This window comes from Schistosoma mansoni, chromosome 4 (genome assembly GCF_000237925.1).
Source record: "Schistosoma mansoni strain Puerto Rico chromosome 4, complete genome".
NCBI lineage: Eukaryota > Metazoa > Platyhelminthes > Trematoda > Strigeidida > Schistosomatidae > Schistosoma > Schistosoma mansoni.
Window position 1 is genome coordinate 24478533 of NC_031498.1, and position 14189 is coordinate 24492721.

General features: G+C 40.8%; 1 protein-coding gene across 1 annotated transcript; it reads right to left on the reverse strand.

Moving 5' to 3' along the window:
- Positions 1 to 231: 231 nt before the first annotated feature.
- Smp_055190 (mitochondrial solute carrier-related) lies at positions 232 to 9358 on the reverse strand (the record flags this gene model as incomplete). Its single annotated transcript, XM_018797277.1, has 5 exons — positions 232 to 1091; positions 1921 to 2219; positions 7329 to 7608; positions 7648 to 7764; positions 9347 to 9358. The coding sequence occupies 5 exons, from the start codon at positions 9356 to 9358 to the stop codon at positions 684 to 686; spliced, it is 1116 nt and encodes a 371-aa protein (XP_018652334.1). The 3' UTR covers positions 232 to 683.
- Between the last annotated feature and the right edge of the window lie 4831 nt (positions 9359 to 14189).

Here is a 14189-nt window from a genome sequence, read left to right on the forward strand (position 1 = left end):
CATTGCCTAGTAGGCGTAATAACCCGTAGTCTTGCCAATGAGAATCTCATAAAATGTAGAAATAAATGCATGCACTACAGTCTATATTTTATTTACATTGTTCGGCAATATTTCTGAGTACGCACGCTTGCGGAAAACCACAAACTGACTAGATTGTCTAACATTCTATCGGATAATTAAGTGTCAGACGTTATGGAATGAATTTTTAAAAAAAGATTAAAATGTCTACATCATCAAAATATCTATTTATATTTAGCAATAATAATCACATCAACATAATGCTATTTCTCTGAACCCCCCTTGGGGAGGAAACAACACAAACAAACCAATAGACGGAAAATGGAAAGAAAGTGACTAAAAGTAAATGTAATTTGTACACATGGATTAAAAGCAGTCTGAACGGTAAGATAGAGGAAAGAAAAGATAAAAGCAATGTTTAATTATACAGGTAAGATGATGTAAGAAATAATCATTTCTTTATACAAAGTTTTGTGCATGGTAAGCGGGGAAATTTATGTAAACTAAACAATCATCGCTATAAACTAGTGTTATCGGCGGTGAACAAACTGATCCACTGTGTGGACACTTGATCATCATCACAGGAAGCGGATGGATAAAGCATGGAGAATTTTAAACATTTCTTATGTAGCACTACTACTTCACAGTAATAGTAATACTTTGACTTATCTAGTGTTCTCCTGTACATTTGATCGTCCATTTGTAGTATTAACTGTTGTTGTGTATGTCAAATCAGTGGAATCAGGAATCCATTTGGAACTGGCAGTTACACACAATTTTTCCATGGGTAAAATTTCAATATTATGAACACTGTTACCACCACTAGTCTCGCCAAAATCAGATCCTAAAGGTTTTGTTGGTGCTTTTAACCGCCATTTAAAATATTCATAAACTGACCAGGATAAAGCAGTGCCTGGAACAGCTGTTAGGATTCGAGCACTTATACCTCTAGTGAATCCTCTTAAACCAGTCATTTGGTATACATACATCGCTGTGCCAAACAACCCTCGGAATTCAGGTTTAGATGACTGTGTGAAGTGACCAAAACATATATTCTTTTGAACACACCGATCCTATGAGTGGTTGTAAACAAAAAGCGAAACCAGAAAACAGAAACGAATTGTAGAACATATGAAAAACGCTTCATATTGAAATATCACTGAACTCCTCGGATCAGTTTTTAACTCAGCTTTGAGCTACTCAATTTGTGTGAGGATTACTGATACTACTGATATACAAATTGGAGCGAGGTTCAAAACTACGAAATATTGTTTAAAGGTCGAATGACTTAATCATTCAATCACTTTTCTTACTCACCAGAAAGATAAACCTAACTAAAATTTACAATTCCCGAGTGCCATTAACATCGGGTGAAAATATCAGGCACTAGTGAGGAGGAATGAATAATAAAATTCTAAAAAGAGATTCTTTAGAAATTTATATAATGTAATTGGAGAATAAGACTTAACGATTGGGTACAACATTATGAATTGTTGGATACTGGCGAATGTCGAGAATCCAAATCGATTATAGAGATCACTCGGTCACAAGTCAGGAATCTTATAAGAACAGAATGCTACTTAAAATTCTCAGGTAACAATGAAGCTATTGATAAATGGAAATAAATTGTAAGTGATTCTACAACAGATGTCAATTTAGGAAATAAGGGAATTTCCATTTTTGTCGCAACACAATAATATGATGACCTATTGTTTGAAATAACGGTCAATTTGTTAGTTTCCCACAATTAATGAAAATTTTGGTTTACATTTTATAAATGTACAGTGTTAAGTGCCTTAACATCTGTATATTATAGCAAAAATTTGTGGTATATGGAAATACTAGTTCAAAATATACTGTAAGAAACACAGTGTATTCAAACAGAAATATTCATGCATTTACCTGTGTATTTAGTAGAGTTTTACAAACATCTAACGGGTTTGTGAAAGCAGCGGCAAAACAACCAGCTATACCTCCGGATACAACATGAGTCCATGGTAGATACTGACGATTTGGATTTATTAAACTCTGAGCATGCTCATAACAAACAAAATGAATTGTCTGATAAGGTATATTCATGGATAACTGTGTAAAATAAGCTCTGTACAATACACCGAGTCCTTCTGTTAAACACACTCGACGGAGACAATCAAAAGTGTTGTGGTAAGGACTATTGTAAAGTTGCAGACGTTGCTTCACAGCTGTGTTATTTGAAAAGTGAACAAAAGCGGGAAGACAGAATTTATCGATTACCTAGTAAACATTTATTGCTATTCAATTATATGTTGATTTCAATATAATGAATCTAACTAAACAAAGTTAAATAATTTGTCAGAAAATATTAACAAGATATTAGTGATTCACTCTGCAAAAACAATGCATATAATTCAACATGAGAATAACTTAAAGTGACAAGTGATCTATAATCACAAGTTTGGTTTAAGAGATATAAAGCGTGAATCGAGTTTCATAACTCAACATTTAATATCGTTTAGTAAACAACGTAATCTAATGAAAATAAGACTTCAACTAAGTGATTGTATTAAACCATCAGAGGTTCTTAGTTGGAGGATATGGCTCCAATTATTATTCATTGAACAAGCAATCCTAAGACGATAATGACTAACGATGAGAAATGTACGAAAATGTACTAACCTTTCTGCCCCTATTTCATAGATCCTTTGTCAACATATTCAATAACTCAGATTACTTTAAGTTACAACTAATCTTTCAATAACAACTAAATTAGTTATCATATATCTAGAAGCTCCAAGGTTAAGCTATTTTATTGCCTGGTCCTTCACGGTCTGATGTGATATTGTCACACTAATTTTGCCATTCGTTTCCGTTTTTACTTGGTAACGCTGTGTTAATGTGAAAACCCTGAACAAGGTAAATTTATTTGTATTTGCCAAATGGTGAAAAATGATACTAGACACTTCTTAACGATGTGATACCACATGAAGTACAGTATTAAAAGAACTAATTTTTAATAATATATCTTTAACGTGGCCTCTTGAAGATTTAATAATTTCGTGTTTAGTCGTTAGAATAAATGAATAACAGTAATGATGTAAAAAGACGGAATATAAAGTTTGTCCTTGATCTTCGTGGTAAATTCATGTAGTACCTCATGTGGCATTATTTGACACAATTCCCGATCGTTGCTGCTACCTTGACGTGGTGGTCGGGCTTGCCTATCGTGATGAAGCAATCGAGCTATGCTGGCTGGAACAATCGTTCCTCGAGGTCCTACCATGCCAGACAGGTCGGTTGAAGAGCGGTGAGACTAAAAGCAGCAAACCCAAGGTCCGAAGGCGAAGTCGTACTGCTGACTGTACAGAGGTGTGACAGCAGTAAGGTGTTTCCTTCAGACAACCAGCATGACAGCGATGCTGCCTTCCCACAAGGAGGGGTGGGGTTAGAAAAGGTCGACCCTAAAAATGCACACCTCGCCTTATCCCACGGATATCCGTCTCCGGCGGTAAGGTTTTTTTGAAGAACGGAGCTAACACAAAAACTACCCACAAAAAGGTCGTGTGTGACCGACCTCAAGCAGTTGTCCCTTGGGCACTGCGGTCACGCTCTCAGGTCATTAAGGCCACTTCTAACCCAATTTCCTTTTCAGGTACCCCTGGAAGAACCGTTCCACAGTGTGGGCAACCGGGAAGTGATAACTGCCCTCATACCTCTAACAGTACTCAAGACCACTGTATTCATAATCAATCTCCTTCTTCACTTCCTACTATTCCTTCTACCTTGACTTTCAACACTAAACTTCCTCTCTCGGTTTCCTCCTCAAGTGTCACCATGGCCAACGATTCTAGTGCGCAAAACGCTGTCCCAGGTCTACTAAAACCTCGCTCCAAACTACACATTGGAGCCTTCAACGTACGTACCCTATGCCAAATCGGTCAACAAGCCTCCTTAGCTAAAACTCTAGAATCTCGTACCGTTGATGTATGCTGTGTCTCCGAAACACGCATACAGGATCCCAGTGTGGTCATTCACTTGACCTCACCTCGCCAAAATGGACAGCCGACGAAATACACCCTCCGTGTATCTGGCGACCCGTTGGCTAGTTCTCGCGGACTTGCAGGTGTAGGCATAGCACTAAGTACAAGGGCAGAACAGGCACTACTAGAATGGATCCCCGTTAACAGTCGCCTGTGTGCTGTCCGGCTAAATGGCTCCGTAAGAACTCGAAAGGATAGGGACACACGTCGTTGCCTTTTCGTCGTTTCTGCCTACGCTCCCACTGACTGCAGCCATGATGAAGTGAAAGATGACTTTTACAGAAAACTCTCTGAGCTTCTTCAGAAAGCTAAGCGCTCAGACATAGTAGTCGTAGCGGGTGACTTTAATGCCCAGGTAGGCAGCTTAAATCAAACAGAAAGACATTTAGGTGGATGTTTTAGTATTCCGGCTCAACGAACCGATGATGGTGATCGTCTGTTGCAACTATGCTCAGACAATCGTTTAATTTTAGCAAACACTAACTTTAAACATAAGGAGAGACATCGTCTAACATGGCGACCACCTGCACCAAACCAACGATGGATTCAAATAAACCATATTGTCATCAGTCATCGTTGGAGAGGCCCAATAGAAGATTGTCGCTCGTATTGGAATACTTGTTTAGACTCTGATCACGCTTTAATACGAGCGCGCATTTGTCTGCGCCTCAATGGACGCAGGAAAATTACACTAAGAAGACCCATTAGGATTGAACTGGAGGACGAGAAAGCCAAATGCGAATTCCAGAAACAACTGAGTTCACATCTAGGCAGTTCTGTAAACGAGACTGACCCAGATGCTGCTTGGAAAGACATACGAACAGCTGTGGAAACAGCAGTCACATTTATTAGTCATTTAAACCATAGGGCTCCAAAAAACCAGTGGATTTCCTCTAAGTCTATTTCACTGATGGATTCGCGTAAACTCATCCCATCAGGCTCTGAACACGACGAAGAGCGTAAACAAATTAGATCAAGGTTGACTAAAAGTCTAAGGAACGATCGTGAGCAGTGGTGGGCAACGAAAGCAAAAGAGATGGAAAAGGCAGCGGCTGTAGGCAACACCAGGCAACTATTCAGACTAATAAAAGAAACCGGAATTAAGAAGTCAAGTGTAAGTGAGACAATCTCGGAAAAAGACGGAACCCTTATCTGCTCTCAACCTAAACGTTTAGAACGATGGGCGGAACACTTTAAGGAGCAGTTTAGCTGGCCTTCAGCTACTGCACAACTACCCACTATTCCCAGAAAACCTGAATGGAACATTGAAGTAGGCCCCCCGACCCTACTTGAAGTTCAAAAGGCTATAGGTAATCTGAAACGAGGAAAAGCAGCTGGTCCTGATGGATTGGCTCCAGAGGTCTTTAAATATGGTGGTCCAATTTTAGCGATTAGGTTGACTAATATTCTGGCTAAAATCTGGGAGACGGATGTAATCCCATCCGACTGGTCACAATCACTGATTGTCCCAATATATAAAAAGGGGTCAAAATCATCCTGTGATAACCATAGAGGGATTAGTCTGACTAACATAGCATCTAAAATACTAGCCTCAATAATTATCGGGCGCCTAACTAAGACTCGTGAACTGCAAACACGAGAAAATCAGGCTGGCTTCAGACCTGGTCGTGGCTGTATCGACCACATATTCACCATTCGTCAAGTTTTAGAGCACAGACACGCTTATCGGCGTCCGACAATGATAGTTTTTCTTGACTTGAAAGCAGCATTTGACTCTGTAGACCGAGAGGTTCTGTGGCAGTGTCTGTCATTGAAAGGTGTACCTGAGAAGTACATAAACCTTTTGAAGGCTCTTTACTCGAACACTATTAGTCGAGTAAGAGCTTATGGCGAACTGTCATATGATTTTACAACCTCAAGTGGTGTCCGTCAAGGCTGTCCACTATCCCCGTTTTTGTTTAACTTCATTATAGACCTGTTGCTCGAAATAACACTCTCGTCGACTGAATCTACAGGAATTGATCTCCTACCAGGGGGACCACTAAGCGACTTAGAATACGCAGATGACATAGTCCTGTTTGGTGAAGACGCTGGCAAAATGCAGAGTCTTCTGTTGGAACTCAGTAATAATGCCAGGATGTTTGGGATGCGTTTCTCCCCATCCAAATGTAAATTGTTACTCCAGGACTGGCCTGCGTCAACACCCGAACTAAGGATAGGGAGTGAAGTAGTCGAACGCGTCGACAACTTCACTTATCTTGGAAGTCTGATCAACCCTAATGGGTTGGTGTCTAACGAAATCTCTGCACGGATTCAAAAAGCTCGTTTGGCTTTTGCCAACTTACGTCACCTATGGCGTAGACGAGATATCCGTCTATCAATTAAGGGACGAGTATACTGCGCATCAGTTCGCTCTATTCTACTTTACGGCTGTGAAACATGGCCATTAAGAGTAGAAGATACTCGTAGGTTACTAGTATTTGACCACAGATGCCTTAGAAATATTGGTCGCATCTGCTGGGATAACCGGGTAAGTAATAGTGAGGTTAGACGCAGGGTATTAGGGAATGATGGTAAATCAGTTGATGAGGTGATGAATCTTCATCGACTGAGATGGTTAGGCCACGTGTTACGTATGCCTGAACACCGTTTACCACGACGCGCTATGCTCATTAGTGTAGGGGATGGTTGGAAAAAAGTTAGGGGCGGCCAAACCAAAACGTGGCATCAGTGTTTGAAGTCACTAACTTCTAGTCTGAGCCATGTTGGCAGATGCAGACTACCTGGTTGGGGTCCGCGTGACTATCGTAACCAATGGTTGGAGACTTTGTGTGACATGGCTCAGAATCGATCACAATGGCGTAGGTGTATACACTCTTTATCTTCCCTTAAACCTTGAGACTAAAATTGCTTCATATCTGCCTTCCTATACTATATCCTTATATACAACCTATAATTTATATACTACTACCAACACTAAATTAACTACTATGAATCCGGTGTTGATCTTGTTGTGCTAACGGGGTATGGCAACTTGGACCGATGCATATATGTGCCTGGTCCTACGTTGTAGCTGACTGACTGATTTGACACAATTTCAAGACACGAAAAAAAACATAGAAACAGAGTAAGTTCTTTTTCATACTTTTAATTTATGAGGACAATTAGTAAGGTTTTCAACTATCGAACTGTTTTTTTCTTTTAGAAAATCTACGCTTCATGGATGATTTTTTTGATATGACTAAGTTTAGTGGTTAGTATCTTTAGTACGTGTGATGCATGGATACACTTAAACGACAAAGGATACTTCCGATATAGTATTTGCTTACTTACCATCTGCAGGAGTCATAATAGCATCGTGTAGTAAAGTTGCACAAGTCCCAGCTATCATATGATTTATATGGGTCGATCCTATGGGGGCTATAGCTAGGGTTGACTTCATTTTTTCATAGCATCCAAAGTAAGCGGCATGTGCCGGACCAGCACCCCAGATCACTGCACCACTACCTTTTAGCGAACCTGATACTCCTTCCTGAAGGATTAGACGATACAGACCAGTTAGTAAACCTGGGTAATTAGAACTACCAACAGGCCTCAGACACTGCATTCGAGTCTTGAACAAAGAGTTAAAAATTGAATTAACAAAACTCACTTTAACACAGTCGACAGGATACATGACAATATGTTCCATTATACCTGCACATGCACCTGCAAACATGTGTTGTGGCAGTGGACTAGTACTGGGTAAGGACTCATAATCATCGGAATCCTGAAAAGTAGAAGATACACGTGTGCTTATCGAACTAAAAACAGACAAGAAGACAGGCAGCCACCTCTGATTAAATATGAAGTGGTCATCCGATATGACAATCAAGTGGTGCATTAAAACCTTCATGTTCAGTACAACTCAATGCAAAGGTTAATGTGTAATCAGGTTGCTGTCAATCAGCAATTGATTATAAGATCAGAACATATTATGGCTGATCACTAAAACTGGATATATTCTGGTCCTTCGTGAACTAAGAGTTGAAGGAACTATAAAGGTTTTTGATAAAATACTCTATATCAACAATAACATCGAAGTATACAAGTAATATGCAGAAACGATGTTTTTTTTCTACCAAAGAAGCAGTGCAAATATCGAGTGATCATCATTCTGTTACTACCCTTAATAATAAATACAATTTACTCGTACGAAATTCCGAAGTCGTTCCCAACCGAAATTAAACTGAGAATGTAGGATAAATGGGGACGACTTGTCGATAGAATGTTCATAATCTACGTAATGTTTGATTCCAACATTACAACTCTAGGAAGCTACTCACAACTTAAGCACACAAACGATACAATCTAGTGTTAAAGCTATCCTTTCATATATGCTTATTTCTTCAGATACAAAAAAATATCTGGTAAAAAAAACGAAATAATGCACGACTTGGATTATCAAGCTTCTTGGTTGGAAAATATGAATAAAGACGAATAAATAAAATAAACTTAGGGAGCACAACCTAACTATTGGTAAATATTCAGATTATTATGTTTAACATTCAGGAGATAAAAAAGAACTACTTGATCCAGAGATTAGTAAGAAACTCATAAGACAGAAGAAAAAGCATCCGTTAGGCTCTCTTCAATGAGTACACCAACGCCAGGAACGTTACTATGGACAGCCTGGCAAATCCTATTATTACGTCATATTAAGTGCTGAATAAATCCAGTGTCTCACAGGATTTTTCCTCAGAGCTCCAAATCCTTTCAGCGACCTTTCCTTCAGTTTGATCACTGGCGGCCTTGAAAACCTGTACGTCTGTTGTAATAAGCTACTCGTTGAAATAAGTTAGCGAATATTAAAAGTTCAGTCACGCAGTGTGGTCAAGAGAGCAGGATTCACGAGTCCTGCGCCTATTTAGGCGAAAAGTAGACAATTCAGCGACATTTAAAATACAGAGCGACATAAAGAAGAAAATCCGCATTATTTCCCGGACAGGAGAAAAAGAAGACATTTTGGAGCGTTTTCTCATTGTTTTCCGATGCATTTTCCCTTTTGTTCGCCTTTATTGATAGTTTGGGCAATGAAGTATGCTACATTAAAGACAATTTCTGTCTCGGCGTAGCCTGGCAGTCTAGCATGACTTTTCTTAGTTTGGAAGCACTGTTATTTGTGACACAAATGTTACTTAATCATGCCTCAAACAGCTCTAATAGAAATCCTCTAAGATGTATGACGCTACTAAGATTGATAGATCCCAAGTAAGGTATAGATCCGGAAACTTTGCAGAACAGTGCATTTTTGTGCAAAAACATTTAGGATGTTCACAAACATCTACAACTACCTATGTACAACAAATTACCTCATCCACCATAATCGTAACAAAACATGCGGATGTAGCGGAGGAATCGTCTTTCGCTCATCCGACCTAACAGATAATTCATTTTTCGTTTGTAAGGTCAGATAACCAAAGATGTACTTAAGAAAAAAAGAAACTAATGTTTTCTCTACTCTTCTTTCAGTTACATCTGCGAGATGATTGATTGTCATATTTCGAAGAAGCCAGTTCTCAGTCACTCCAATTCCTCACAGTCCTCAGTCTTCATTAATCATACGGAATAGTAGGCCGTTTAATCTGTGTTAATCCTTTCAGCTTGCTTAACACTTGAGATTCAGCTTCTTCTTTAAAGTATTCACTGACGGAATCGATACCACTTGTTTGGATGGAGCACCCCGATCATTACCCACTAAACGAGAAAAACACAATCCCATTCTTAGTTTATTTGATCGCGGTTTTTGAATCTCCTAAAGGCGATAAAGAAGATGATCAGTTATGGAGGGAACAAAAATATATGACATGCTCATACCCAAGTTATTATTTAACATACGGAATGCCAATATAAGGTCACTTCGACTTCTGTTATAAGGAAAAAAGTTTAAGCTTTCTAAGAGCTCATTATAGGGGAGCTTGGAAAGACCCGTCAATAACCTTATTCTCACATGTTGCAGACTCATTCTTGACAAGACAAAGGCTGTCTGTTTGGAGGGGTACATTGAGTTAGACCTCACATAAGTGGGTTATAAAGCCTGCAACACCTTTGCCAAAGCGTTTGAGTGCTCAACAAAGTCACTATAACACTCAAAAACCACTGACAGCTGCCTCATTGCGATTATTATTTATATTATTAATAATGGCTTTATTCAATATTATAATGATTAATTGCTATGAAGTTGTAGCTGTGAATAATTCCCCAAAATCAATAGCTCATTAAGTGTTCGACATTGGATGCTGACCATGTTGTTTAAGTGGACTTGTTTAACTGAAGGCTTTCGGTCATGCATCCGTACCAGATCACGTTTCAACACAGCGTGGGACACAGCTCCTACGTTTCATTAGCCAGCTTATAGAAAAGGTCCTCGATATATTGGTAACGAATCAAATATATCTTTCCTGCCTCTTCTCGTCTGACTTCTGATTTCTATCTGACTGGGAACGATCGAACATAGAAGGTGCTACTGGTATCCAGTTGTAAAACTAGAATATCCGTTGCATCGTCATTGGTGAGACCGACGTGATCTGGTACACCAAGTCAATATACTGTGAGTCTGTTCCATTTTGGAATATTATTATTCATTGTTATTCTTTATTTGAATTTTATATATTGTGATATACTTTTTTCGCGAATTTTTTTTCTCGGATATATTTTAATTAGACAATTTTCGTTATCTATATTAATATAACGGAACACTCACCCCAAGTTTTTTAAGTTAAAGTCTATTCCCCCTATTTCGATTCAGTTAACGCCATTTTGGCCCGACAATATCGAGTCCTGGTTCCGCTATGCAGAAGCCGATTTTTGCATGCACGGAATCACGGACTCGCGCACACGTTTCCTCGCGGTAGTTAAGGCGTTACCGCGCGAGTTTAACAGGTACGTAACACCTAGTATGTTTACTAGTGATGTTTCCGAACCTTACGAATCGCTTAAGCTATCGATTTTAAAACGAGGAGACCTAACTGATCGACAACGGTTAGACCAACTCCTTAACAATATCGACTTGCAACATGGTTCTGCGACGGACATGTTGCTTAGAATGAGAGAAGTCATCGGCCAACGAACTTTCGATGATGGCCTATTTAGACAACTTTTCTTGTCTAAACTCCCTCAACAGGTGCAGGCAGTGCTTGTTTCATTTCAAAACAATGCCATAGATGAACTAGCTGCATCTGCCGATCGAATCTTGGAAATCACTAGATCTTCTAAGGCCGAGGTTTTTTCCGTCAAAGAAAAACCCCAATCGACCTCGACTGACATGGCCGAACTATGTCACACGCTTACACGATATCTTAGAGTTCGCAATGACCGTAGTCGGTCAAAAACCCCGCGTAGAAGTGCCTCACGTAAGCGATCTGGCTCTCGACCACGAGAGACAGACAATCCCGACTGGTGCTGGTATCATAACCAGTACGGTAAGTTTTCCAGAAACTGCAGGAAACCTTGCAATTATCCGACCCCAAAATCGAGTGACACGAAAAACAGTTCGGGAAACTTCCCAGCCGGCACGCGTTAACGGCAACCGTAGCCGGCGAACACAGCCGCCTCTTATATGTCACGGATGTGACTACGAAAGTTCGCTACCTCGTCGACACTGGCGCAGAAGTTAGCGTTCTTCCAGCAAATCCCGACGACAGACTTCGCGAGTCTGTTTTAAGTTTACAGGCGGCAAACGGAAAGCCGATCGCTACTTACGGTAAAAGGTACGTCTACCTTAACGTGGGTTTACGCAAACCCATACACTGGATTTTCGTGGTTGCAGACGTCTCTATGCCAATCATTGGTATAGACCTGTTACAACACCACAATCTACTCATCGACACACTCTCACGAAGGTTAATAGACGGAAACACTAAGTTATCCGTTTGCGTAACTCCTTGTTCTGGTTGCAGGTTATCCCCAGTCACGATTAAGCACGCCATAGACCCCTTGTACCAATCAGCACTCGACAAATACCCCGGGATATACCAATCGCAATCGAAATTACCTTGTGTAACCAGCAATGTTACACATCACATCTCGACTACAGGACCACCTGTATTTTCGAAAGCTCGAAGACTCGCTCCCGAGAAGCTTAGGTTAGCTAAAAACGAATTCGACCACATGATGGACCTAGGGATAATTCGACCATCGAATAGTCCATGGGCATCCCCATTGCACATGGTCCCTAAAAAGGACAACAATGATTGGCGGCCAACTGGTGATTATCGGCGTCTGAATGCTAAAACCATTCCCGATCGTTACCCGCTGCCTCATATTCACGATTTGACAGCTACCTTGAAAGGTACAACTGTCTTTTCGAAAATCGACTTGGTTAAAGCTTATAACCAAATACCGATGGCACCTGACGACATTCCTAAAACCGCCATCATCACTCCTTTCGGTCTTTACGAATTTCTAAGAATGCCTCTTGGTTTAAGAAATGCGGCTCAAACCTTCCAAAGGTTTATCGACGATGTCTTCCGAGGTCTCAACTTCGTACATGCGTATGTTGATGACTGTCTAATAGCAAGTCCGGACAGAGAATCGCATCTCAAGCATCTGGACATTGTTTTCGATCGACTCCAAAGGCATGGCATTACTGTCAACATTCAGAAATGCCAAATCGCAACTAACTCCTTAGACTTCTTAGGACACACTATTGATGCCCAAGGCATCCGACCCCTTAGGAGCAAAGTGGCGGCCATTCTGGATTACCCAGAACCGACCACGATCAAGCACTTACGAACTTTTAACGGACTCGTAAGTTTCTATAGACGGTTCATACCTAAATGCACGTCCCTTATGAAACCGTTAACCGATCAGCTTCGTGGAAATGCGAAATCAATTAGTTTAGACGACATAGCCCGTAAAGCATTCTCCACAGTTAAGGAACACATCGCTAAAGCAACCCTGCTTGCTCATCAGGACACTCAAGCGCCCATTAGTATCGCAGTAGACGCATCCGACTCAGCAATCGGAGCAGTCTTACAACAATGGGTTAACAACTCGTGGCAACCTCTAGGATTTTTCTCGAGACGGTTGTTAGACGCGGAATCTAGGTACAGCACGTTCGGTAGGGAACTCCTAGCTATGTATTGTGCTGTACGGCATTTTCAACATTCCATCGAAGGAAGAGAATTTACGCTTTTTACCGATCACAAACCTCTTACCTTCCCTTTAAATTCATCTTCAGACAAGTACTCACCGCGAGAGTCTCGACAACTCGACTACATTTCCCAGTTTACTTCAGACATACAACATATTTCTGGAGCAAACAATGTAGTCGCAGACGCCTTGTCTCGAATTAGCTCCTTGAACAGTTTCCAAGGAATCGACCTTCTTAAACTCGCTCAGCTTCAAAAAGAAGACATTGATCTTCAGCATGAGTTATCCTCGACAACTCTCAAACTAAGTGTTAGGCAGATGGGAACAGGTAAGGAAACCTTACTCTGTGACACATCTACAGGTAGGGATCGTCCAATTGTACCAAAACATTATCGCCGCTACGTCTTCAATACGTTGCACAATCTTTCTCACCCAGGTGCTCGTGCAACAGTCAAACTTATAGCCGAACGCTTTTGCTGGCCTGGCATGAATAAAGACGTGAGGGAGTGGGCACGCTCCTGTGTTAGCTGTCAGAAAGCTAAGGTCGTAAGACACAACAAATGTCCCTTAGGCTCTTTCAAAACCCCTGACGCTCGTTTCGACCACGTTCATCTAGATTTGGTAGGACCCTTACCCGACTCGAACGGATACTCATATCTCCTAACATGCGTAGACCGTCTTACTCGATCGCCAGAAGCAGTACCGATTAAGGACATTACTGCTGAAACCGTGGCCCGCGCTTTCGTCGAACGATGGGTAGCAAGTTTCGGCTGCCCTTCCACAATCACTACAGACCGCGGACGCCAGTTTGAATCTGGACTTTTCCGTTGTCTAACCTCACTTTTAGGAATCACGCGCTTCCGAACGACCGCCTACCACCCACAAGCAAACGGGTTGGTAGAACGTTTTCATCGACAACTAAAAGCCTCATTATCAGCTTCAAACGTTTCACAGTGGACAGACACTCTTCCACTCGTCTTGCTAGGTATCCGCAATGCAGTGAAAGCTGACATTGGATACACGGCATCTCAACTCGTTTACGGAACGACACTCCGACTCCCA